Here is a 27,105-nt window from a genome sequence, read left to right as displayed (position 1 = left end):
CTGTGGGCCCTAATGAACCCACATACTGTTTATGTAGTCAAGTATCATATGGAGAAATGATTGGATGTGACAATTCTGATGTGAGTAATAGTTATTTCATATAAATCTTTTTTTTTTGTTAAGCCATTGTTTGAGAAAATACAATTGCCACACAGAAACAAGTACCGTCTACTAGGGATGCACGATATATCGGCCACCATATCGGTATCGGCTGCAGGCTAAATGCATTCATGTCCTGCATTAATCAGTGTGTAAATGCATCTAAATGCCATTTCAGATGCAGCTGCTGTGTTTCCTCTGCATTGCAAAGATGAATTATGGTGATTAATACTTTCATTTGCTTGATAACAGCCCAAATGTCTTATTATAATTGACTGATTAAATATAAGAATTTGACTCAAATGATAATGCACACTTTTAGAAAAAATGGCTTTAAGGTAAAAATGACCGTAAAAGGTAAAAATCTATTTAAACTTATTGGAAAAGATTCATTTCTGTCACTGCTGTGGCCTGACCACCACACATGATTTGAAGAATATAATTTTTTTTAGGAGTCAGCTGTCCACTGTAGTCCTTAAGATATCAGCACAGTAACACTCAGTCAAATTATTGTTATCGATAAAATCCCAGAAAATATCGAGATATAATTTTTGGTCAATATCGCACACCCCTAGCTGCCAGCCGTTCGGTGCAACTGGCAGAGCTGAATGTAAAGTTTAACACCGCATACACCATCCTAACCCTCGCCAAAGAAGAGCTTAACTTTAGGTTGTTTGCAAAAGAAATCTGTCAGTGTTCTTTTCATTTTCTCTCTTCTTCAGCCCTTTCTTTTTCTCACAGTAGTTAGCGGAAAGCAGTGACTGAGAGATTGACAGCTAATATTAACCAATACAAAATCTGATTTAAAGTTAAGAATGTAAGGATAAAATCTGTTAATATATAATTTGTAGTTGTGATGCTCATACATTTTTGGTGAGTGCTCCTAAATATTTGCTGGTGCTCCTAACTTTTTGAAGTTGGGAGCACCAGTGCTACCAAGTAAAAAAGTTAATTTCGATCCCTGATTAAGCTTAATTTTTTTACATCAACTGTTGTTTTTTATTAGTGTTTGTTAAAGTGTACTTGTGTGAGAAACAAAAAATACAGTAAATCAAAGTCCCATTTTTTGGTGCATTTCTTTCATGTTTCATATCATCCTGGTATTTCTTGTGACAATTGTTTTCTTTTCTTCTTGGAAAACAAAGTAGATGTTTGGCATTAATCACAATTTAAGTCACCATTCACCTTTGTATGAAAACAATGCAGTAAATAAATGGTGACTGACTCTGATAGTTCTCATAGCATTCTGTCTAACGTCTCATTTTGTGTTCCACAGAAGAAATGAAGTCATGAGGGTGAGTAAATGATGACAACATTTTCATTTCTTTGACAATAAGCAAAAATTTGGCAGTTAGAAAGTTGGCTGCTTCTTTGCTGGACAAGCACATGCCTTCATTCTCCAATAGCATGGAAGGAGGACGACAGTTAGGCTTAGTTCAGGAAGCCTTGCTCAGTATTTCCTTTTATAGAAGCTGCAAATACAAAAGGCCCCTGGTCTGTCTTCCTGTAAACAGTTCCTCTACACAACCACACATCTGTAAAAGAGAGGCGTGATCTGATATCTTTGTTTTAGTCCAGTTGGTCAGATTAAGTGCAAGTGTGTGACCTATAGTGGTCGTGGCTGGTAGGATCAGGAAATGCTTCTGTTATCCGTCCACCAATCAGAAGAGGAGGGGATGTGTGTAATAGGAAGTGGAAGCACTCTACTGATGATTTTTTTTCTTCACGGTCTCTAGTGGTTGCTTGAAGATTGTAATCAGCACTATTAGAAGTAACATAGCTCGAATTTTTTTGACCAAAAATGTTTGATAGATTCAGTCCACAGGACTGTGTATCATGCCTGTTGGTTGAATGCTGATTAGTGAATAGTGATGTTCTTGCATTCATATGGAGGGCCCACATTGCATGCATAGTCACTGTCACCGTATGTTTACTTTGGCCCACCAGTCTATAACTGTGAAAAACAAATACATGCTGGTTAGTTAAGGCCTGGTGCAGCTCGTATCAAAGAGGATCAGGGGAGCAGACGGGAATGTCCAGACTGAGTCCCGCTTCCCATGAGCTTTCTCTGGCATTTTCATCTCACTTCCCCTGTTCGTTCACACAAACTGAGAGGACAGCTTGTAGCTTTTGGCTGAAGTCCTATTTGCCTTGCCTTGCCTTACTGTGCATTTATGCATTTGGCAGATGCTTTTATCTAATGGAACTTATGTTGCATTCAAGGTTTGCATTTATTTTTTTTCGATTCATGTGCTCCCTGGAAATCAAATCCATGAATTTGGTCTTACTAGTGTCATGCTCTTCTTTTAGTCTTGAATTCATGTCTTAGATTAGTCTGTCGCTGTGTGTTGATAATGCATAAATGAAAAGTAAAAGTAAACACAAAGAGAAAGTAAAAAAAAAAAAAAAAAAACTAAGTTGACTCACCATTGCTGTTAAATATGCATGAGCTTTAATCTCGTCACAGCAGTGGCAAGTGAAAAGCCAGTAGTTGTTGTCAAGCATAGATCAGGGCATGCTTCACTTAACAGTGCATCTATTTATTTGCACTTTTTAATTTAGCAAACACTTTTGTCCGCATACTGAATATATTCTCTCAGGTCTTTATAAGTATGAGCGTTTCATTAAGATTTTTTTATATACGATGAAATGATAAAGTTACTTATGATCTAAGTTTCCATGATAAAATGATATTTAGAGTTTGATAAATGTTCGATATAATGTTTATGCACCAAAAGCATAACGAAGCAGCACTACTCATTTGAACCACACCACACGGACAGTTTATCCACTCGGATCAAAGTTCAAACGGCAGCTCTTTTAAAACAGCGCTGTGAGATCCAGTGTGAAGCACTTGAATTCAGCGAAGAACACAAATGACTCATTGATTTATTCTAATTTACAGCCAGATGAAAGAGTGCTGACAAACAGGAGAAACACTGCGCAACTATACAGTCAGAAGGCTTTTGATGCCTATGCTACTGTGTAGGGCTGTGAATCTTTGGGTAGACTTTGATTCGATTCACGATCCATAGGTTTTCGATTCAAGAATGATTTTTGCAAATTTAGAACGATTCAATTCGATTCGATTCACAATTAAATTCGATTCGATTAACGATTCGATTCTGCATTCTTTAAGTGCATTCACAGGATTATTTAAATGCTTCCCCTAAATTCTTTAAATGCTTAGTCAAGGGGCAAATTACACAGCAGCCTTTATGGTTACAGAACTGTAGGTTAGAGAGAAAAAAACACTTTTGTCCATTGTTAGATGCTAGTTTAATGATGCTATGGCATGACATGGCATACGTAAAAATTTATGTAAGCCAAGATTTAAAAAAATATTTTTTTAAATCATTTCAGAAGTGACAGAAATGTCAAATACAATAATTTTATGTATGTATATATTATTATAATTCTTTTTTTTTTTTTACAAGGAATTATTTTCTTATCGAATCAGCTATGATCAGGGATTCACTAATTACAATACTAAGTAAAATGCCTCAAATTTGAAGTACAATCTGGGATGTCTTTTTCTATCAATTCTTCAATAGGTAGATCTTATCTTTCATAAAGGCTGAGGTCAGGGATCTTGGGCCTAAAAAGGTTGGTGACCACTGCTCTAAAGAAACAGGATTCCCTAAATTATCATCATTGATATCGTTATCGCAAATAATTATCAGAAATTATCGTGATATATTTTAAAGCCCATACCGCCCATCCCTAGTAACCACTGCTTTAGACACTTACATTTTTGCTCTGTCCATGCAATAAATGCGCAGCCTTCGACTGCTCAGGTAATGTCATCGGTATGACTGAGGGCCATTGAAAAACTACAGAAAAATAAAACTACTTCACTTTAGCATTACTGGCCACAAGTCCTAAGAAGAAATGAGATCACACATCAGCTCAAAAAATGTGTCCGTGAGACGAACGGAGTGCGAGCGCAATCCTGTGACAGTCTAAGGCGGTGAATAGTGGAGTAGTGTTGCTTTCGTCAACGAAAATTATGACTAAATAGAATTGCATTTCTAAAAAGAGACTAAAATACAATTTTCGTTGACTAAAACTATACGAAAATAGTCATGGATAATTCTGACTAAAATAAGACTAAAATGCTCAGACTTTTAGTTGACTAAAACTTGACTAGACTAAAAAGAGTATGAACGTGACTAAAACTAATAAAAACTAAAATGACAGCTTCACACAAAGACTAGACTAAAAACAACACTATAGTGGAGCGCGTGAAGGAGAGCTGCGAGGGTACGAACACTGTTCAATGTCTCCATTAATTCGTGCTTGTAGTAATTTAATGTGTATCTATTTTGAAAGCATTGAATCGCTATAGAAATCACGATTCATTTGATTCTTAGCGTTTTAAATCGATTACTGTCCGAAATCGGCGATTCACGATTCAAAAATCATGTTTCAAGATCGGTGCATATGCATCGTCAGGGTTTGTAATCGATGCATCGATAAAACGAGTGAATCGTTACACCCCTACTACTATGAAAGACCAGCGATTAATTTTAATAAAACTCAAACAGTCAAAATAATAATTACATTTTACCATATAAAAATTAGGTAATAAAAGATTTGAAATTTGTGATAAATTTTGCTATTGACTATGAAAAATGTTATCATAATTTTTTGGCCATATTGCCCAGCCCTACCGTATAGTTATCTTCTTTTAAAGCAGGGTTCCTCACACCTGGTCTTGGAGGGCTGCTGCCCTGCAGAGTTTAACTCAAATCTTGATCAACCTTTGATTTTCTAGTGATCCTGAAGACCTTGATTAGTTTGCTCATGTGTGTTTGGGCTGGAGCTAAAATTCGCAGGGAACTGGTTTGAGGAACCCTGTTTTACATCCTCACATAGGGCTGGGCGATATAGCTAAAAAATGTATCAACGATATAATGTTTCATATTGTTCGGTATCGATAATTATTGACATTTTTTATAACCTTTTTTAAAACAAAGAGCAATAGAAAAAATGTCTAAATTTACCCACTGTATTTTTAAATTAACCCAATTTATCGAGACAAACAACAAATATTTTTTTGTTTTAACAATCAAACACAAAATAAAAATTAAATATCTAATTTCTAATGTTTTATATGCAGATTAAATGGGTCTTAAGGAAACTTTTGTCTTGTCTCCCGAGGCCACAGGAGGGCGCAATGAGTAAAATAATGCAGCGCATTTAAATTGTCAACGTAAGGAAGTAACTCTATAAAAAAAACGTGCATTACGTCTAAATTAACAAATATAATTTCGTAAATTGCATTATGAACAAAACAGCATCATGTATTTATGCATTGCTTAATCCAAAGAGCCGAAGCGCCATTCACACAGATTGCATTTAAAAACATATGAGACGCAGTGAAAAGGAATAAACCTCCACAAATTCGTGACGTGTTTTCTAAAAGTTTAAACTGTTTTAACTTTGCATGGCTTTCTATATATCTCTTGTATGAGACGCGAGTGCAGCTGTCTGTCCATCTAAAAAATGTTGCGTTCTGTGTGAATGGCTTGGTTTCGGTTTTAACCTAATCAAGATCTTCTCCGCATTGAGCTTCTGTATTTCTCTAATATTTAGAATGAATAACGCAGCAGCGGCGTGTCTTGTGTTCTAGAGCAGTGGTTCCCAACCCTGGTCCTGGAGGCACCCCAACACTGCATGTTTTGCATGTCTCCGTAATCAAACACACCTGATTCAGATCATCAGCTCATTAGTAGAGACTCCAAGACCTGAAATTGGTGTGTCAGAGAAAGGAGACATGCAAAATGTGTAGTGATGGGGTGCCTCCAAGACCAGGGTTGGGAACCACTGTTCTAGAGACTAACAAAACATTAAAATGCAACAACGTCACTTACATCATTATTACCGCATCTCGCGCACCATTGATGATGCTCCCTGACGCACACCTAACATTCAAATGCAAATGTTTATTTTAAATTCGACTAATATTCATTCTTTATTCACAATCTCCTCATCACAGGCAGGCACAGCACTCAATTCAGAATGTGTTCGTGTTTGTGTGTGCTGTCTGCGTCACTCATAGGACGTGCCTATATCGTGCGCTATATCAAACATTTTTTATATCGTTATCGAAGAAGGTGTACTGTCGATAAATAACGATACCGTTTTATCACTCTGGCCTATCCTCACATTACCAGCAAAGTATAAGAACAATGGTTGATTGACAGACGAATAAGTGGTCCTCAGAAGGGCTCTAGAAATTACAACTGAAATGGTCACAAATATGCTAAAAAATCATTTGTGACAATAATTTAAAATCTGATCACCTTTTGACTTTGTGGAAAACTCAAACTTTGTGTATCCATTTTGTCATGTGACTCATTGGTTAAGTACATCTTCAGAGTGCATGACAGTTTTTCTTGCATGCAACAGTGAACTCATCACAAGCCTTGATGTCGGATTCACAGACAAATGGTTTTTACAAACCAGTTCTTAGTGAAAAAGATTCTTGGAACATTTTAAAACTGAGCTCAGTCATTTCTGAACAAGGCTCACTCTTTATCAAATTATTCTGTAATTTATTTACAAAATAAATCATTTGGCTAATTTGATTCATAAATGTTTTCCTTTTTTCCTTGGAGTTCTGAATCACGTTATCCATGGCTTCACAGAAATAGTTGTGCAATCAGTAGCTTGAGGCTGTAAGATTCATGATAGCGCCCCCAACACTGCACATTTTGTGTGTCTCCCTAATCAAACACACCTGATTCAACTCATGAGCTCATTAGAAGAAACTCCAGGACCTGAAATGGGTGTGTCAGATAAGGGAGACATACAAAATGTGCAGTGTTGGGGGGCGCCCAGGACCAGGGTTGAGAAACACTGTGCTAGACTAACAGTTTCTAAAGGGGAAACCTGAAACACTGGCTGTGAGTGGAAAAAACTCATGAAATGGACCGTGCAGGAGTGTGTTTGGGCCTATAAAACACTGCTGGAGAGAGCCACACCTCTCCAAATCACTGTCATTACGGGAAAGCAAGTTAAGACTTGATGATTCCAAATATCATCCCTCAAAAAAATTTTTTTTTTACTGAAATCTGTGATCCGGCAGTCTGTGTAGTGGTATTCAATACTGAATGAAACCATGCTTTAAACAAGAGTTTATTATTATGAACAAAACAGCATCATGTATTTATGCATTGCTTAATACAAAGAGCCGAATCACACAGATTGCATTTGAAAACATATGAGACGCAGTGAAAAGGAATAAACCTCCACAAATTCGTGACGTGTTTTCTAAAAGTTTAAACTGTTTTAACTTTGCATGGCTTTCTATATATCTCTTGTATGAGACGCGAGTGCAGCTGTCTGTCCATCTAAAAAATGTTGCGTTCTGTGTGAATGGCTTGGTTTCGGTTTTAACCTAATCAAGATCTTCTCCGCATTGAGCTTCTGTATTTCTCTAATATTTAGAATGAATAACGCAGCAGCGGCGTGTCTTGTGTTCTAGAGCAGTGGTTCCCAACCCTGGTCCTGGAGGCACCCCAACACTGCATGTTTTGCATGTCTCCGTAATCAAACACACCTGATTCAGATCATCAGCTCATTAGTAGAGACTCCAAGACCTGAAATTGGTGTGTCAGAGAAAGGAGACATGCAAAATGTGTAGTGATGGGGTGCCTCCAAGACCAGGGTTGGGAACCACTGTTCTAGAGACTAACAAAACATTAACATGCAACAACATCACTTACATCATTATTACCGCATCTCGCGCACCATTGATGATGCTCCCTGACGCACACCTAACATTCAAATGCAAATGTTTATTTTAAATTCGACTAATATTCATTCTTTATTCACAATCTCCTCATCACAGGCAGGCACAGCACTCAATTCAGAATGTGTTCGTGTTTGTGTGTGCTGTCTGCGTCACTCATAGGACGTGCCTATATCGTGCGCTATATCAAACATTTTTTATATCGTTATCGAAGAAGGTGTACTGTCGATAAATAACGATACCGTTTTATCACTCTGGCCTATCCTCACATTACCAGCAAAGTATAAGAACAATGGTTGATTGACAGACGAATAAGTGGTCCTCAGAAGGGCTCTAGAAATTACAACTGAAATGGTCACAAATATGCTAAAAAATCATTTGTGACAATAATTTAAAATCTGATCACCTTTTGACTTTGTGGAAAACTCAAACTTTGTGTATCCATTTTGTCATGTGACTCATTGGTTAAGTACATCTTCAGAGTGCATGACAGTTTTTCTTGCATGCAACAGTGAACTCATCACAAGCCTTGATGTCGGATTCACAGACAAATGGTTTTTACAAACCAGTTCTTAGTGAAAAAGATTCTTGGAACATTTTAAAACTGAGCTCAGTCATTTCTGAACAAGGCTCACTCTTTATCAAATTATTCTGTAATTTATTTACAAAATAAATCATTTGGCTAATTTGATTCATAAATGTTTTCCTTTTTTCCTTGGAGTTCTGAATCACGTTATCCATGGCTTCACAGAAATAGTTGTGCAATCAGTAGCTTGAGGCTGTAAGATTCATGATAGCGCCCCCAACACTGCACATTTTGTGTGTCTCCCTAATCAAACACACCTGATTCAACTCATGAGCTCATTAGAAGAAACTCCAGGACCTGAAATGGGTGTGTCAGATAAGGGAGACATACAAAATGTGCAGTGTTGGGGGGCGCCCAGGACCAGGGTTGAGAAACACTGTGCTAGACTAACAGTTTCTAAAGGGGAAACCTGAAACACTGGCTGTGAGTGGAAAAAACTCATGAAATGGACCGTGCAGGAGTGTGTTTGGGCCTATAAAACACTGCTGGAGAGAGCCACACCTCTCCAAATCACTGTCATTACGGGAAAGCAAGTTAAGACTTGATGATCCCAAATATCATCCCTCAAAAAAATTTTTTTTTTTTACTGAAATCTGTGATCCGGCAGTCTGTGTAGTGGTATTCAATACTGAATGAAACCATGCTTTAAACAAGAGTTTATTTTCAAATCCTCTTTTATAGATTTGTAGGGGTGAAAGTGCTCTCTAATCAAGCTCTTAAAACACCTCCCATAATCCTGATTCATTCCTAGTAGTGCGATTTGTTGTGTAACGGTGGTGGTTCCTCAGAGCGAGAGTCAGTGATGTGTAAAGGTATGTCCAGTCTAATGTCTCCTCCGCTGTAGGGCCTTACATCAAGCCTGAGGGCTGGTACATCACTATAGCAATGCGCAGCACAGAGGCATGACTGCACTCGCAGCTTTTTATCCTGCTGTGGAATGAAGTATGCCTGCATCAACACGCCTTTATCTCGGCTCTCTTCAGTGGAAGCACAGGGAGAAAGAGACTGTGGACACACCATAGCGAAGACCCTCAATGTCCCAGGAGTGTGGCAGATCTGGGCCAGGGACCTTAACTGGATCTTCCATCAGGGTTCTTCAGGGTGAGGTGGCATTAGTGGTGGTACTGGCATCCTTTTTCCTTGATTTCTTTAGTGTTGACTGTGTGCCTTTTTACAAGCTGAAGTGTAAGTGGTGGTGGCTGGAAAAAGCTCTTTAAACTGATTGTGCTTCAAAAGAAATTCATTGTATTTATTTATACAGTTTGACTACTTAATGAAAGAAGATACAAGTGTTTTTTTTTGTGTGTGTGTTTTTTCATTGGATTGCATGTGATGCATATTGGAGTTTTATTTCTGTTTCCTAACCAGACTAGCTTCTGAGAATGTTCTTGCAGCAAGTCCTCTGATCTTTATTCTGCGCATGTTTTTTTCTCTATAGGGAAACAGGAACTGGCTCACGAGTGTTAGTCTAAGATCATGCAAGACTTGTGCAATAGTTAATCTTTTATTGATCGTTTCTCAACTCTTCAGAAATATCTTTGTTATAGCTCAAGTAAAACATGACTTCCTTGTCTTTTTAAGGATCTTTTTAAGCTTTCGTGATGAAAGCACTTCTTCTGGATTTATGTCTCTGTTATAGAAGTTAAATCATGTAGTGAAATGCACAATTAAACTAGGCTAAATATTTAATGTTGCATCACCTTTGCATCACATCTTTGTTGTTTGAATACAATGCACAGTTGAACTGTGCTGTCAAACAGGAAGAGATTGTGGTCACGTCGAGGTTGAGTTGCACATGATTTGCTGAATTGACCTCACTAAGTTAAGACAGGATTTTACCTTATTTGGACATGTTGATGACGGGCGGAGACAGAGGATGCAGACAGTCGCATGATGGCACTGATTTCTAACCAGACTTGATAGACTGTTGGCGAAAACACCTTTGTACCATCTTAGGCCACATGCACCTGATGAGGTTTTCTATTAAGCTACTGAATAAATGTCTTTTTCTTACTAGTAGAAATTTGAAAAGAAAAAGATTGAGGACACATTGTTAAATTCACCTCTATTCCAAAATCAAAAAAAAAAAGATAGAATTTTAAAGCATTATAAATGTGCTTCCAACAAACAATCAGTAAAGCCAAATAGCCAAAACTGAAATAAAGTTTCGGTAATTGAACTACATATGCTGTTGAGGACCTCATGATGAACCAATTGTGGTAAATTTATTTTGCCTCTCAGTATTCCAGCTAAACTTGTTGCTGTTCTATCATCATTTTTGCTCATGGTGAAATATGTCCACATTGTTGACATGTTTACCTGTTGTAGCTTATCTGCGCTCTGTGTATTCAAAACACATCATTGAAAAATCTTTTGGCCCTTCAAAACTGTTTTGGCCAAAACTGCACATTTTCGTTGCTGAAATTTTGTTTCATTACTAAGAGAATCATTTGCAATTCCATTCAGATATACTAGTATAGCATTTTCAGTTTAATATTGTTCCAGTGCAGTTTTACAGTAAAATATGACAGCTCTTAAAATACATAACAATAACAAAAAAAAAATACTCTCAAATTTTCCCTAAGAACCCTTTTGTGGCTCCACTGAAGATCTAATCAGCATTGCATGTACCTGTTACAAAGAAGGTAATCCCATAGTCCATTTTCTTATCCAAGAAAAATGTACAGAGAAATATATATATACATGTCATTCAGAACTGAAAAGTATACATTTTTTCCATGTGCCTTGTATTTTTATGTGTCGAGTTTCTTAAATATTTCACATGAGGAGAGGTCTTTTTGTAGTTGCTGCCTATATAGAGTGCATCAAATCAGTTACGTATTCGGTTCGATTTTGGTTCAAATGCTATCATAGCCGCTAGAAAGCAAGGTAGCAAAGCTCTAAGTGTGCTGATGTCATACAGCCATCTTTAGCAAGACATCCTGTTGTGCAGACTTGCACTCTGACCTGAAAACCTCAGCACTTTCAGTTGAATTGATGACCTGCTAGAACTGTTACTCTCAGAGGACTGCAATGCTAAGCTAACTGACAGCTTTCTGTGTTACAGATAGGCAGTGAATACTCCAAAAAGTATCAGTTGCTTTTGCACAGGGGCGGACATTGTTAGCGTATCTCAAAAAATAGTTGGCAGCTAGCAGAACATGAGACAGAGTCTCTGTCCATGCTAACTTGTTGACTGGCTGTTTTGTAGCACAGTAGCAGCTGTTGGCTAGCGGTTAGTAAGTTTTGCACTGTTTTAGCAGACTCTTGGTGTGGCTGTTGTGGTGGTTGGAAAGCTTTCATAAAAGGTCTGTACAATAAAATTCTGAAATTGCTCCTCTGAGATTTTACTGAAATAGTTACATTGTTGTTATGGGCATTTCAAACAACGCATTAGTGGATGAATAACCTTGTTTATTTTGCTTGTATTCTTCTAGTGATGGATCTGATATGCCCTGATAAAGTCTCTTGCTAAAATGGCCTGCTATCTGTCATTCTCTTCATTTGTTGTATCTTAATTGTCTTTAGTGCAGCAATTCATTTATCAGCTAAGTTGGTTTGTTTCTCTGCCGCCCTCTGCAGGTTGATCTCTGAAACCCTATTACCCTTCTGAGTGTGTTTCCCTGTCATGTCTGACAACGGAGAGCTGGAGGACAAACCACCTGCCCCCCCAGTCAGAATGAGCAGCAACTTTGGCATCAAGGACAGTATGTCAACAAACCCCAGTTCTAAACCCCTGCCCTCCGTCCCAGAGGAGAAGAGGGACAAACCACGCAACAAGATCATATCCATCTTCTCAGCAGAGAAAGGTAAGACCAGAGGACCCAGGGGGTGCATTCAAATCAGTATTTTGGGACAATACAAAACAGCATTTGTGTTGAATACCACAGAAAAATACTTTTGACTCAAATTAGGTTTTCTTTAAGGCACAAACATTTTCACTTAAATTATGTATTTCTTGATTATATTGTTATTTGAGCTGCAAGTTTTTGAAGTAGGATTGTGGTTTTAAGCAGATGAACTTGTAATTTGTTAACAACGTCATTCATGTGTATTCATTTTTCTCTGTCAGAAGGTTTAACCATATGCAAGTCATGAGGTTTCAGTTTAGCTTTATAGGTTTCAATGTAGCTTTTTAGTTAAAAATTCGTATTTTTTTTGTATGTAAATTCCCAATTATAAAGATTTTTAGGGGCTAATTTTCTGTTAAAAATATTAATGCGATTAATTTGATTAAATATTGGCTTAATATTTAATTTGATTCACTTTATGATCAATTAATGTCCCTAAAAAAACAGAACCTAGCAAAAAATCATTTGTTCTTCACTATAAAAAAAACAACAACAAAAAAAATTGATGTTCAGTTTAAATTGTTTTTTCAACATTTGAGTTTACAGAGAGTCTGTTTACTTTCATTGTTTATGACTTACTATAACCCAGATTTTTGCTTTTTTTGCCACATAATACCACAAATGGTGACAATAAGGCTCAACTTGTATTGAACTCAACACATTCCTTTAACTGACCCTTCTATAGTATGCTGTAATTGATCACATTTTTGGACACAGAGGCTCATCTCAGACTTGGGATCATTGATTGTAAAATTGTCCACTGGAATCTGTCATTTTGCCAGTGACCAGAAGCATGTAACCACAATCCTTCTTTCTGTTGAAGGAAGAAAAAAAGACAAGGATAAGGAGCGTCCGGAGATTTCAAATCCTTCTGACTTCGAGCACACCATACACGTGGGCTTCGATTCTGTCACGGGGGAGTTCACTGTGAGTTAGACATACTTTCCGACTTTCCTCTGGTGCAATTTACCCATGCTGCCCCTGATCTGTCCTAATCCATCAGATGCTAGAAAGAATTGCCAAGATTGATTTCTGTGACCATTTGTCTCCTGTCTGTCATAGTGCATTAATTTAATTTGCTGAAGTTTAATTAATCAAATTATCAGATGGGCCCTAACTCACTTTCTTATTTTCATTCCCATTTCTCTATCTTTATCTGTGTCTCAGGGCATGCCAGAGCAGTGGGCTCGGCTGCTGCAGACCTCCAACATCACGAAATCTGAGCAGAAGAAAAACCCTCAGGCTGTGCTGGATGTGCTCAAATTCTATGACTCCACAGGCAACAACAGGCAGAAATACCTCAGTTTTACAGGTAAATGGGTACATATACATACTGCAACTGTATTTGAATTCATCCTATAATGTCTATGTTCCTCCTCTTGATTTCAGATAAAGACGCACCACCCGCAAAAAAAGGCTCAGAGCAATCACCAGTCAAGGATCCTGATGATGATGACGATGGTGAAGCCCCGCCCCCTGTTGTAGCACCACGTCCACAGCATACCATATCTGTGAGTGAAGATTTCTTGTCATATATATCATGTCAAATAGGTATATTACTTAATTTTTTTATTTCATACTGGTTCTTGAGTGAACACCATATTGTTGGTGTCTTTGTTGTCTGGATAGGTATACACTCGTTCTGTCATCGATCCTATTCCAGCACCTGCTGCCATTGCAGACACAGATGGTTGCAAAGCTGCAGATAAACAGAAGAAGGGCAAGGGCAAAATGACAGATGAGGAGATTATGGAGAAACTTAGTAAGTCTTTTGTGGTTACTCAACATTCGAGATGCTCACTATAACAATACTATTATTATATGCACTGCAGCATGTGAAAGTGATTCTGTATGACAGAATCCTAACTGTGTTGTTGTGATTGATCTCAGGAACTATTGTCAGTATTGGAGACCCCAAGAAAAAATACACAAGATACGAAAAAATTGGACAAGGGTAAATATATTCTATGATTCTTGGTTATTTTTTCAATATGTCAGTCAGTATCACAAAAACAGTTAGCCAGTAGCTGAATTTATATTAACTATAATCTAAGATTGCTTCAATTGAATGTTGTCTTTTTACAGTGCTTCTGGTACGGTGTATACAGCCATTGATGTTGCTACTGGCCAAGAGGTATTTTCTCTATTCAGTTCTTAATCTAATTTTAATCAATGTTTCCTGAGAAAAATCCTTGAATAAAAATGTAATTAACCTATGGGTCTAAGACAATTGCTTGATGTACACTACTGTTCATGCAATAAATAAAAAATGATAGTAAAGACATTCATAGGATTTCTATTTCAAATAAATGCACATTTCTAGCAGCACAACCATTTTCTACATGAAAAAGAAATGTTTCTTGAGTACCACATCAGCAAATCATGTGACACATTTTAAAATATATTAAAACTGAATTTTAAATTGCAAGAATATTTCATAATATTACTGTTTGTGCTGTATTTGTGATCAAATAAATTCAGCCTCGCTGAGCATAAGAGACTTTAAAAAAAAATATTACAGACCCCAAGCCTTTAATTACACTAAATTAACATTAAATGGACTGCCATAATTTAATTGTTTGAGTTTCATTTTGTCCTTTCAGTTAGTTGACATAGGCTAAGCTAACTGACAGTGATGTGTTTCTGTAGGTAGCTATCAAGCAGATTAACCTACAGAAGCAGCCCAAGAAGGAGCTGATCATCAATGAGATCCTGGTGATGAAGGAGCTGAAGAACCCAAACATTGTCAACTACGTAGACAGGTAGTTACTTTACATCCCTTAAAGCTATTTAAACTTGATTATTTTGTGCATTGTATCCCATAATATGTTTTCAGTCTTCTACTGTAACATCTACCTTCTGTTTTTTTTTTGTTTTTTTTTTGTATGTGCAGCTTCTTGGTAGGAGATGAGCTCTTTGTGGTAATGGAGTATCTTGCTGGAGGCTCTCTGACTGATGTGGTTACAGAAACCTGCATGGATGAGGCACAAATCGCTGCTGTCTGCAGAGAGGTACAGTATTTCTGGCATAGTAGTTGTGAGCTCAGAGCCATTTGTTTTTCCCATCACCACCTGAACATTGTGGTCTCTCTACAGTGTTTACAAGCTCTAGAGTTCCTGCATTTAAACCAGGTCATTCATCGAGACATCAAAAGTGACAATGTTCTATTAGGAATGGATGGATCTGTCAAACTAAGTGAGTCCATGATCCCACTGTCAAGTCCTGGCTGCATTATATCAGAAGAGTTTGAATGAATTGTCTGCTCTTCTCTTTTCAGCTGATTTTGGGTTCTGTGCTCAAATCACGCCTGAGCAAAGTAAGAGAAGCACCATGGTAGGAACACCCTACTGGATGGCCCCTGAAGTGGTCACACGTAAAGCCTACGGGCCCAAAGTGGACATATGGTCCCTGGGTATCATGGCCATTGAGATGGTAGAGGGCGAACCTCCTTATCTCAACGAGAATCCTCTGAGGGTGAGCCTTTCCTGACTCTGTCACTGATTCATTTGTTAAGTCTTTTTGTAATTAATGACGGTGGTTCAAGTGATCTGTTTAACTTTAAAGAAAAGATTTATGGCATTAATGCTTGATGATCATCTCCAGGCGCTGTACCTCATCGCTACTAATGGCACCCCAGAGCTCCAGAACCCAGAGAAGCTGTCACCCATTTTTAGAGACTTCCTAAACCGCTGCCTCGAGATGGATGTGGAGAAGAGAGGTGGAGGAAAAGAACTCTTGCAGGTAAGGAGCAAAACTGAATCCCAAAAATGCCTCAACAAATGAGTTTTGTCAGTTCAAAAATCTCTGTTTGAATATGTCAAGGTTTCCCAAACGGGGGTTCGTGAGGGAATTAGCAATGGCTTTGTGAGGTGATGAAAAGCGAATAATTAATAAAATTGAATGTAAAATTAAAATAGATAAATAGGGCTGCAAGATTAATCAAAATAAAATGGTAATCACTATTTAGATGAGTGCATTTGGGACTGCAATGTGCACTAGGTTCTCTTTATTTACATTCACATAATTTCCAACATTTTTGTGGACAAACGTTTACAGCATTTCAACAGTATTCTGCCAAAATAAAATCTTGAGATTTGGAATGATATATGCGTTGAGGGTTAGACATTTGAAAATGAAGAATTTAAGACACAAACCTTATTATTAGTAGTTGCGACTTGTAGTGTAAAATGATTTCTAATTGTCAATTTTTTTAAAATGTCAATTTTTTTTTACTTTGAAGTAAAGTTTGAAGTACAGTTAAAGTACATTTGCCTTCATTTTTGTATTTAAAATGAATCATTATTAATGTTTCATTAAAATAATAATTTTGATATATGCGTTGAGGGTTAGACATTTGAAAATGAAGAATTTAAGACACAAACCTTATTATTAGTAGTTGCGACTTGTAGTGTAAAATGATTTCTAATTGTCAATTTTTTTTAAATGTCAATTTTTTTTTACTTTGAAGTAAAGTTTGAAGTACAGTTAAAGTACATTTGCCTTCATTTTTGTATTTAAAATGAATAATTATTAATGTTTCATTAAAATAATAATTTAAATTCCTTTAATTTAAAAAATGACAGTAAAAAATATATGTATTTTGTTTATTTGCAAATCTTGTGACTATCAACCATCACCAGAGAACCGTGAATATGTGGATGTGTTCTTAATTTATTGTAATATTAACTTAATTTCATAGGGGATACTTAAAGTAAATATTTTACATCTAAGGGGTTTTGCTGAACAAAAAGGTTTGGGAACCACTGGAATAGACTGTGGAGGTGTTGATGACTATTTAATTTTCTGGAAAATGTGCTAATGTCCTTCTGTCTCTTGCAGCATCCCTTCCTGAAGCTGGCGAAGCCTCTTTCCAGCCTCACTCCCCTTATACTTGCTGCCAAGGAGGCAATGAAGAGTAACCGCTAGCCGTTTGTCACTATGTGCCAATGCCCAAATTCCTTCTCACGACCGATTCCTGTGAGAACCTCCATCACTCCAGCAGAGTTTCCCTTCTAGTCCCGCGAAGGACCTTTGCTATTCAGCCTTGAGGACCCTAGTCATCTCCACCTGGGCGACTAACTTGCACAATCACCATGTCTTGCCTCCTCACACCAAACTCTCCTTTAATGTGCCTTTAAAAAGGCTACAAAACCAGAGGAGCCACTGACTGTAGACCTCTCTTGTTGGACAGCTTAACCGACGTCAGCCTCCACGTACAGGGTCAGAGCTTCCCGTGCCATCGAGTGGTCCTTGCTGCAGCCAGTCATTATTTCAGGTAAGCCAGTGGCACATTCACATCTAAAGAAATTAGTTTGCTTGTTTCATGTAACTTTTATTTTTATTTAAAAACAAATGGTAAGAGAGCAGTGATTCTACTTTAGATATAACATTTTAAGTTATCACGTAAGTTGAATTTTTATTCATATATATTTTACAGAGCAATGTTTTGTAATGACTTGAGAGAAAAACATGAAGAAAACGTAAATATTAAAGGCATTGATGCTGACACCATGGGAATCCTGTTAGAATACACTTACACCAGCAAAGTCATCATAACCAAGGACAATGTTCAGAGAATGCTTGAGGCAGCCAGTCTATTTCAGGTTTGTACTATCAGCTTTATATCAAACGTTTCCTTTATGGGCAATATGTTTTACTTTTTTACCAGCAGCACGTCTAGTATGGTAGAATAGCCTATATGTAACACGGTCTCTGTTGAGTATGACAGTTTTATTGTTCAGCAGTATGTTTTTGCTGGGTACACATGACCGCTATTTAACTTTTTACTTCCCCACTGCCACATCTGTGGTATTTTGCTGTTTGTTTCTTTTTGTTGGAAGTGAAGACATCAAAATCACCTAAAAAAAATACCAAACATAACAGGGAAGTGAAACTGTACATTATTTCCAGAGGGGATATTTTCCATTACAGTGAGTTTTAGTTGTCACATCTGGGTTAAGGTACTTTAGCTGGGTGGGGTCATGTGTTTACTAAACATAGTTGATGTAGCTTATATATCAAATCATAAACTTTTAAGTATAATCATAATAATGAAATTTTTGCCAAGGCCAAATCTGTTATCAGGCTATTTCACATTATTAAAGCATATATAGCACCTTTTAAAACAATTTTACAGTAGATATATACTGTATAAAAACACTACTCTTTAAAAGTTTGGGGTCGGTAAGATTTTTGTTGATAGTTTTCAAGAGGACCTCTTTTATGCTCACCAAGGCTGATTTATTTGATCAAAATACAGTAAAAACAGTAATATTGTAAAATATTATTGCAATTTAAAATGACTTTCTCTAATATATTTTAAAATATAATTTATTCCTGTGATGCAAAGATGAATTTTCAGCATACATTACTCCAGTCTTCCATGCCACATTATCCTTCAGAAACTCTTTTTAATATGCTGATTTGGCACTCAAAAACATTTATTATAATCAGTGTTAAAGACACTTGTGCTGCTTAATATTTTTGTGGGAAAAAACCATAATACATTTTTTTAGGATTGTAATTTTTTGTAATATTATAATACTGTCACTTTTGATCAATGTAATGCATTTTTGCTGCATAAAAGTATACATTTCTTTTTTTTAAATCCCTAAATGTCTAAATGCAAAGCAATAATGTAATGCTCTGTTATGATCTCAAATCTAATGTATGTTTGCAGTTTCCGCGTATAGTGGACGCTTGTGCCAGTTACTTAGCAGAAGCCCTTCACCCGGAAAACTGTGTGGGAATATTGCATCTAGCTGATGTGCATTCGCTGGAGTCTTTGAAAGCCCAAGTCTACTCCTACATTATCCAAAACTTCTCTCAAGTGGTGGACCATGATGAGATCCTTGAGCTTCCTGCAGATGTGTTGGTCAGTGTGCTCCAGCATGATGACTTGGGGGTAACAGAAGAGGAGCAGGTGTTTGAGGTGCTTATGCGTTGGCTGAGGGCCCGACAGGATGAAAGATTAGCTCAGCTGCCCCGTGTCCTCACACATGTGAGGCTGCCCTTGTTGGACCCATGGTACTTTGTAGAAAGGGTGGAAGGAGACCCTCTGATCCGCCAGTGTGCCGAGGTGTTCCCACTGCTGCAGGAGGCCCGGGTTTATCACCTCTCAGGCAAAGAGGTCAGTTTTACAAAGGTGACCTTTCTAAATGCTTGATGTCATGTTGAAGTGGTCACAAGACATTCAAATACAGGAAGTGAAATCCAAGCTTAGGAATTATGACTGTGTGTCATAATGACATGGCAAGCTTTCTATTTGGAGGAAGTGTATTAATTCATAATGTCCACTTTGCTAACATTTGAAAGAAACTGTCTGTTAGGGAATGCTGTAAATTATACAGGGAACCTTCTAACTTTGAACATTGCAAAAAATAATATAGAAATTGTATTATTATTAATAATAATAATAAAAGGGGCCCAAACTATGCAGTTCAACTATGATGTTTATTTACTAGGTAAAATAATCAATTTATTAACCAAAAACTGTTCAGCTAGATAGCAGTTGAAGTAAACTTTAAACTTGATATATTTTGGAAAGATGATATGATAACAATGTGTAAAAATATTTACAAAATGTGTTTAAAAATATATATAAATTCACAAACACTTCAGTGATTAAACTATGGGAGCTAATTTCTGGCACAGAATAAATAATAATAAAAGTCGGTAATTCCGACTTTTCTCACAATTCTGAGTTAATTTCTCGCAAATCTGAATTTCGAGAGGTTAACAAAGAATTCTGAATTTGAATGTTGGTAACCAAACTGTTGATGGTAGCCACTGACTTCCATAGTATTTTTTTTTCCATACTGTGGAAGTCAATGGCTACCATCAACTGTTTGGTTACCAACATTCTTCAAGATATTTTCTTTTGTGTTCAACAGAACAAAGAAACTTATACATGTTTGGAACAACTTGAGGGTGAGTAAATGATGACAGAATTTTCATTTTTGGGTGAACTGGTTTATAGGTGATCTCAGAGCGCACCAAACCTAGAGTGCGGGAGTTTCAGTCTGAGGTGTTTATGATCATTGGAGGATGCACAAAGGATGAGAAGTTTGTATCTGAGGTGACCTGTCTGGACCCACTACGCAGGAGTCGCTTAGAGGTCGCAAAACTGCCGAACACAGACATGGAATCTGAGAATGAAAATAAGAAGTGGGTGGAGTTTGCGTGTGTCACCTTCAGAAATGAAGTCTACATATCGGGTGAGCATCAGTACATCACACTGAGATAGCGATAAAGTGACAGTAACTATGTAGTTTGTTTATTCGCATGGACGCTGATGTGCAAGATCAAAGAAATGTGTAAAACTCACTTTTTTACATTTAAAAAAGGTGGCAAGGAAACATTGCATGATGTGTGGAAGTATAATGCATCACTAAACAAATGGATCCAGATAGAGTATCTCAACACAGGCCGCTGGAGACACAAGATGGCAGTTGTTGGAGGAAAAGTGTATGTTTTGGGTGGCTTTGATGGAACCCAGAGATTGAACAGTGTTGAAGCCTACGATCCGTTTCACAACTGCTGGACTGAGGTGAGTCCTGTAAATATCCAGTATCCACTATGGTAACTTTGGGCCCTTTGCAGTTCCAACAGTAAAAAAAAATAATAATAATAAATAAATAAAAAATGAGAGAGAGAAATACCTTTTCATTTTCAGTTAAATATCTAATTGAAAGAGTGTTTGTTTGCTGTGTGTATAGATAGATAGATGGATGGATGGATGGATGGATGGATAGATGGATGAAGGATAGGTTAATATCTAAGAAATCAGCACTTAGATATTAAGTGGGAAAATACATAGAGATCAGGGCCCGTATTCACAAAACATTTTATCTTACCACTAAGAATTCTCCTAAATAGCAGTAAAAGTTTTTAGCTAAGAGTTTTCTCTTAAAACCTATTCACAAAGCTGCTGAGACAAACTTTTACTAAGGAATAGAGAGAAGTCTTAAGCTAAGAGAAAGGGCGGGGTTGACCTCGTTGCTATGGATGATGCCAGCATGCTTACTAACTATGCACACAGTGATTGGCTGATAATCTCTGTCAGAGATTTATTCATGGAAATATTGTAGAGCACACTATTATGTTGCCGTTTTCAAATAAAGGTTTAAAAATAAAAAAAATTAATTGCCACATTGAAATAAAGATTTTAAAATGCAGGATAAGTGTCACTAATTAAACAAGTATATGTTCAGCTTATTGTCAGCCTCTTACATGTATGCTTCTCAAAAACAATTAGTGGATATGCATATAAACAGCCTTTTAATTAACAGAGTAGAATAATCATGGCTCATAGTAAGACATGCAAACGTAAAAAAAAAAACAACAACCTGGATGCAAGAACAGCTGTTACTTCTTGCCCAACTGGTTAATGAAAGCAAGGATATGATCAAAGGAAAATTAGGAGTTGGGGTAACCTCCAAAACCAAAGGTGATGCCTTTTTAAAAGGTCATTATCATCAAATGTTTCTAAAATGTTTACGTTCAGAGACAGATTGCTGGCAACAGCCATTTTAGGAATAGTTTGTGACTTGGTCTTAGTGACTTGGGAGTCCTCTTCACTACTCCTAACGTTTCACAGATTTAGGAGCTAGTTTTAGTGCTAAAACGCTTTGTGAAATACTCTTAGAGCAAAAATGTAGGAGTCCTAAATTTAGGATTGACGCCCATTATTTGTAAGATTTTCTCCTAAATCGGCGAGTTATGAGCTACTTTTAGCCTTAAGATGTGTTGTGAATACGGGCCCAGGACACATAATTTCTCAGAGAGAAGAAAAAAAAACATAAATGAAAATACAAACATACACATTAATGTTACTTAGGAGATTGTGTTTACCGAGTATGTATGCCCTCACTCTTGAAAACAGATTTCTCAAATGTTATATAAACATTTTCTTCCTCTAAACAGCAACTATATACAACAGAACATGGGGAGCTATTTCTTACAACTCTTACTAAAAGTTAGAGACAGAAAAAAGTCATAAAAAATGAAAAAGTTACAATTCAAGAAAAATCTGGGCGTACCAATTTAATTTTAGAAAGAAATCTTCCATCTGAGTTTTTAATGAAATACGTTTTTCCATCACATATATAATATGTATTGTCTCAATCCATTCTTCAACTGTAGGTGACTCAGGCTTTAACCATTTTTTAGTAATTACTTTTTTACCAGCCGCCATCTCTACCTCAAAAACAGCTTCCAGATTCCTTTTAATCTCTTGCCAATATGGGGTTAATTTCTGACACCCCCAAAAGATATGGTAGTGGTTAGCTTCGTTTTCCCCACATAATCTCCAGCAGCTAGTGCCCTTCCCTTGGTGTTTTTTCTGTGATGGTGTAATAAAGAACCTAATTACATTCTTCCAACAAACTTCTCTCCACATGGCTGAGCTTGTAGATTTCCATTGTGTTTTACAAATTTCCCCCCAATCCTCATCTGAGATATAAAAATTTCCTTCCATTTTCCACTTGTCTCTAACATAAAATGTGTTGAAATCAGCACCTTTTATAACTTTTCTGTGCATTTACAATATTTAATCTTATCATATATTTTCATTACAATTCACAATTTAATATTTTTATCCACCTTCCAGGCAGCACCCCTCATGCTGAGCGTAAGCTCCTTCTCTGCTGCCAGCTATGACAAATACATCTTTGTGATAGGTGGAGGCCCCAATGGCAAGCTAGCCACAAACAACATGCAATGCTTTGATTCCCTATTAAACAAATGGAGTTTAAAATGCCCGATGCCAACTGAGGCCAAATGTACAAATGCAGTGACCTTTAAGGACGCCATTTTTGTTGTTGGTTTGTGCCTTTTAAATTGTTTTGCTTAAATGAAACAAACTACTCACCAGACATAACCGCCTTGCTTTGATGATTAAATGTGTAATTTGCTCTCAAATAAAGGTGGTGCGATGAAGGCCTTGTATTCCTACAGTCCTCTGGAAGACTCCTGGACGCTAATAATCCAGCTGGGTTGTGAGAGGGCCAGCTGTGGCATTGCTGCCTGCAATAACAAGCTCTTCATTACTGGTGGTCGTGATGACAAGAACGAAGTGATTGCTACTGTTCTCTGCTGGAACCCAGAGACAAAAAAGTTGACTGAGGAGTGTGTGCTTCCACGTGGAGTATCTCACCATGGCAGTGTGACTCTCAGGAAGTCCTACACACATATACGCAGGATAACTCCTGGAACAGTCACCGGATGACAAATTCAGCAGCTTCAGAGACTGCAATTTTATTTTACTACATGTTTTTCCTTTATTCAGTTCAGGGACTTGTTTCAGGCCCATATGATCAAGTTTAAGCAGTATAACGGTGTCCTCTGTTACACTGATACTGAAAGTGTTTTCTTTATACATTTAACTGTGCTGTTGGTACACAACTGCACCAAAGTGTAACCGGTGTGTTAAATTTGACAATGCAAAAAAAAAAAAAAAAAATATTTGTCCTGCAGAGTTCAGCTCCAACCCTGAAAAAAAAACTCACCTGCCTATAGCCTTAGTAACCCTGAAGACATTGATTAGCTTGTTCAGGTATGTTTGATTAGGGTTGGAGCTGAACTCTGCAGGACTGCGGCTCTCTAGGACCGAACTTGCCTACCCCTGACCTAGATAAAAAAAAAATCGCTAGTTCACTTAACCCAAGTTACCATTTATCCTGCTAATGTGGTCAAGATATAAAACGTCATGCTGTTTAACCAGCTTCTACCAGCCACTGAAAACACCAGCAGCTTTGTGAATAGATCCAAGGAGTGTTTTCTGCAGTTTTATTTCATTAGTCTGAAGTAACTTAAAGGGATGGTTCACCCAAAAATGAAAACTGTCATTAAATTACGAACCCTCAAGTCGTTCGTCTTCGGAATACAAATAGATATTTTTGATAAAATCCATTCCATAGACAGCAAGACATCAGTGATTCAACCATCATTTTATGAATCTACGAGAATAATTTTTGTGCGCAAAAAAACCCTAAAATGATGACTTTATTCAACGTTTTCTTCTCTTCCGGGTCAGTCTGCCGCCAACCACGAGTAGCACGGCTCTCGGATTTCATAAAAAAATATCTTATTCGTGTTCCGAAGATGAACGGAGGTCGTTCCAAACCTGTAAGACAAGAGGGTGAGTAATTAATGACAGAACTTTCATTTTTGGGTGAACTAACCCTTTTATAAACACACCATATACAGTAAAACAAATGATTTCATAATTTGAATAAAGCATTTTTATTTTGCTAAGAGAGATAAATACAAAGAAGTTATAAAAATAAGCTTTATTTGTACAGTGCAAAAACAGCTGTGCATTTGGAAAATATTTAACACGCACAGGTTTCGTCTGCTCTTTCCTGTGTAACTGATCCCTGATATAGGTAGATTTTTAGCAGTCTGTTGTTCACTTTCAAGTTTAACATTCAAAAAAAAAAAAAAAAAATGCTTGCACTTTAAAAGTTACACATTTACAGTACACCTTTTATACATGGAAACATTAATATGTATTCTGTAGCACTTCACAATAATATTCCATTCGGTAATATTGACACAATTCATGAACACAAACAATAAAACATTTTTGGTTGAAATCAAAATCCACTATTTTTTCTTTTTCAATGTATGTTTTGAGCTTACTGTGAACAATTCATTTATGATTATATCTAATTTATTAAAGTCATTTTTGACCTTGTAAATTTCAAATATAATATAACTCAATCTTCAGGTAAAATGACATACTTTTGATATACGCAAGATTTGTCCAAACTCCCTTTTCTTGCAAGTAGTTGCAAGCTCACATTCAGGCCTCTATCCTAAGAATAGAACGATGAATAAAAGTTCCCTCCATAGATTTATGTTTCAAAAATGTTTCATCTGCATATACTTCTCACTACTTCCATTAAATCGTGACTTTAATGTGAGTTAGTTATTATTAATTAACAAATAACACTAGTCTATTCATAAACATTTACCTAGAATACAAATAGATATTTTTGATAAAATCCATTCCATAGACAGCAAGACATCAGTGATTCAACCATCATTTTATGAATCTACGAGAATAATTTTTGTGCGCAAAAAAACCCTAAAATGATGACTTTATTCAACGTTTTCTTCTCTTCCGGGTCAGTCTGCCGCCAACCACGAGTAGCACGGCTCTCGGATTTCATAAAAAAATATCTTATTCGTGTTCCGAAGATGAACGGAGGTCGTTCCAAACCTGTAAGACAAGAGGGTGAGTAATTAATGACAGAACTTTCATTTTTGGGTGAACTAACCCTTTTATAAACACACCATATACAGTAAAACAAATGATTTCATAATTTGAATAAAGCATTTTTATTTTGCTAAGAGAGATAAATACAAAGAAGTTATAAAAATAAGCTTTATTTGTACAGTGCAAAAACAGCTGTGCATTTGGAAAATATTTAACACGCACAGGTTTCGTCTGCTCTTTCCTGTGTAACTGATCCCTGATATAGGTAGATTTTTAGCAGTCTGTTGTTCACTTTCAAGTTTAACATAAAACACAATTGTCAAATACATAAAAGGCACCACTACCTTGCCTAACCGAACTCTATATGAGCCGGTCAGATGCAAGAACAAAAACATTGAGAGAACATCCACTTCTTAACAAGGTTAACTCTGGGGAAACATTGTATTGAAGTAAGCATTTTCCAATCTACAATTTAGTCCTGTTGTCCAATGCCATCGTAGTTCCCTCGTTTTCATTCAGCAGTGCCGCACGTCTCATCTCCTGTGTCTGCTGTGGCTGTGTCCAGAATGTGACCTGCTCTGGTGTTTGCTTCGTCCGCGATCATGTGATCTGTCATGGTCTCGTTCACGATGGTCCCAGTGGTGACCGCGATCGTGCTCGTGTTTCACATAGTCACGGTCACGGGCTTGTTTGCGGGAATTGCTGTGAGATCGGCTCCGTGATCGTCTACTTTTGTTGCTGTGCCGACTAGACTCGCTCTGTCTGTCTCGCTCCGTCCTGAGCTGCGTGATTGGTGAGGCTCTGCGACCTTTGTGTTGCCGTGGCGATGGACTGTGGCTGCTGTGAGAGCTGTACGTTCCTGAGTGGCTCCTCCTACTAAAGATAAGAGAACAGCAATGCAATGTCAGCAGCAGAAAAAAACAAATCTATTTTAAACATCAACCTGGTGTACAGGTATGAAATATCACTTGAAGTGAAAGTGTATGTTGTAACTTACTGTCTGTGCGGAGAACGGGATGGCGAGCGAGACCGGCTGTGGTCCCTGCCATTCTGAAACACTTTGCTCTCCTCATTTTTCATGCTGCTATACAAGATAAAACAAACAAAAAAAACAAATTTAATAGTTTAGGTCAATTAAAATTCACGTGATTTCAAATAAGTATTAAAGGCACAATATGTAAGATTTTTTTATTAAAATATCCAAAAACCACTAGAACGGTGTTATATATTTTGCTGACTTGTATACTTACATTATCCCAAATGTTTCGAAGAATGTTTAAATCCAGAGAAATATGCCATTTTAACTAGTGACACGGACCGTGTCCATAGTGTTGCCTGCTAATGACGTCATAACCCCTCGATTTCCGGTTTTGTTTTGTAGAAAACATGGAAACACCAAAGACGCTTTAATATGTTATGCGTTTAAATAGACCGGTGACGACCGCACAGAGTAGCATTATAACAGAACGTTCAAATGTATCTAGTATGATAAAACAGCGCTGCTTTACTCCACATACTCACGACCGGAAGGAGCGGAAGCAGTCGACTGTGGCATAATAAAAGCTCCGCTGCTTTCGAGCCGTGTGTC

At 37.2% G+C, this 27,105-nt stretch overlaps 3 protein-coding genes across 7 annotated transcripts in view; 2 read left to right on the top strand and 1 right to left on the bottom strand.

Annotated features, from left to right (window-relative positions):
• The first annotated feature begins 1,374 nt into the window (after window positions 1–1,374).
• Window positions 1,375–17,474, top strand: LOC107684413 (serine/threonine-protein kinase PAK 2-like). Of its 4 annotated transcripts, none has more exons than XM_016480675.1 (14): window positions 1,375–1,394; window positions 12,027–12,253; window positions 13,119–13,222; window positions 13,463–13,607; window positions 13,685–13,806; window positions 13,925–14,057; window positions 14,186–14,249; window positions 14,381–14,429; window positions 14,945–15,057; window positions 15,189–15,306; window positions 15,391–15,490; window positions 15,573–15,769; window positions 15,899–16,036; window positions 17,135–17,474. In XM_016480675.1, exons 2-14 carry the CDS (start codon window positions 12,073–12,075, stop codon window positions 17,219–17,221), a joined length of 1,551 nt encoding a protein of 516 aa, XP_016336161.1. In that variant the 5' UTR covers window positions 1,375–1,394; window positions 12,027–12,072; the 3' UTR covers window positions 17,222–17,474. The 4 variants fall into 4 exon arrangements, with proteins under 4 accessions (XP_016336161.1, XP_016336159.1, XP_016336160.1 ...); XM_016480673.1 differs by lacking the exon at window positions 1,375–1,394 and adding an exon at window positions 9,229–9,545; XM_016480674.1 differs by lacking the exon at window positions 1,375–1,394 and adding an exon at window positions 9,229–9,565.
• LOC107684416 (kelch-like protein 6) lies at window positions 17,242–23,756 on the top strand. The gene is made up of 8 exons (XM_016480680.1): window positions 17,242–17,272; window positions 17,438–17,570; window positions 17,733–17,898; window positions 18,975–19,424; window positions 20,274–20,511; window positions 20,641–20,843; window positions 22,905–23,118; window positions 23,221–23,756. Exons 1-8 carry the CDS (start codon window positions 17,242–17,244, stop codon window positions 23,520–23,522), a joined length of 1,737 nt encoding a protein of 578 aa, XP_016336166.1. The 3' UTR covers window positions 23,523–23,756.
• Window positions 23,757–25,642: 1,886 nt separating this feature from the next.
• Window positions 25,643–27,105, bottom strand: part of LOC107684415 (cyclin-L1-like) — a 6,325-nt gene continuing 4,862 nt past the window's right edge. The window contains exons 10-11 of one of the 2 annotated variants that reach the window (XM_016480677.1): window positions 26,515–26,601; window positions 25,643–26,393 (exon numbers count right to left, since the gene is read on the bottom strand). In XM_016480677.1, coding sequence (XP_016336163.1) covers window positions 26,051–26,393; window positions 26,515–26,601 — 430 coding nt within the window. In that variant the 3' untranslated portion in view covers window positions 25,643–26,050. The remainder of the gene's footprint in view (window positions 26,394–26,514; window positions 26,602–27,105) is intronic. The other variant, XM_016480678.1, reaches the window with a different exon arrangement.

This window comes from Sinocyclocheilus anshuiensis, unplaced genomic scaffold, assembly GCF_001515605.1.
Source record: "Sinocyclocheilus anshuiensis isolate Anshui unplaced genomic scaffold, SAMN03320099.WGS_v1.1 scaffold301, whole genome shotgun sequence".
Classification (NCBI taxonomy): Eukaryota; Metazoa; Chordata; class Actinopteri; order Cypriniformes; family Cyprinidae; genus Sinocyclocheilus; species Sinocyclocheilus anshuiensis.
This window is presented reverse-complemented; position numbering and strand designations above follow the sequence as displayed.

Excerpts from the sequence above, each read along its gene's own strand:
- LOC107684413 (XM_016480675.1), top strand. The coding sequence starts at position 12,073 with ATGTCTGACAACGGAGAGCTGGAGGACAAACCACCTGCCCCCCCAGTC. Across the intron at positions 13,223-13,462 it reads CTGTCACGGGGGAGTTCACT|GGCATGCCAGAGCAGTGGGC; the intron begins GTGAGTTAGACA and ends TCTGTGTCTCAG. Across the intron at positions 14,250-14,380 it reads TACGAAAAAATTGGACAAGG|TGCTTCTGGTACGGTGTATA; the intron begins GTAAATATATTC and ends GTCTTTTTACAG.
- LOC107684416 (XM_016480680.1), top strand. The coding sequence starts at position 17,242 with ATGCCCAAATTCCTTCTCACGACCGATTCCT. Across the intron at positions 17,571-17,732 it reads GCAGCCAGTCATTATTTCAG|AGCAATGTTTTGTAATGACT; the intron begins GTAAGCCAGTGG and ends TATATTTTACAG. Across the intron at positions 19,425-20,273 it reads ATCACCTCTCAGGCAAAGAG|GTGATCTCAGAGCGCACCAA; the intron begins GTCAGTTTTACA and ends ACTGGTTTATAG.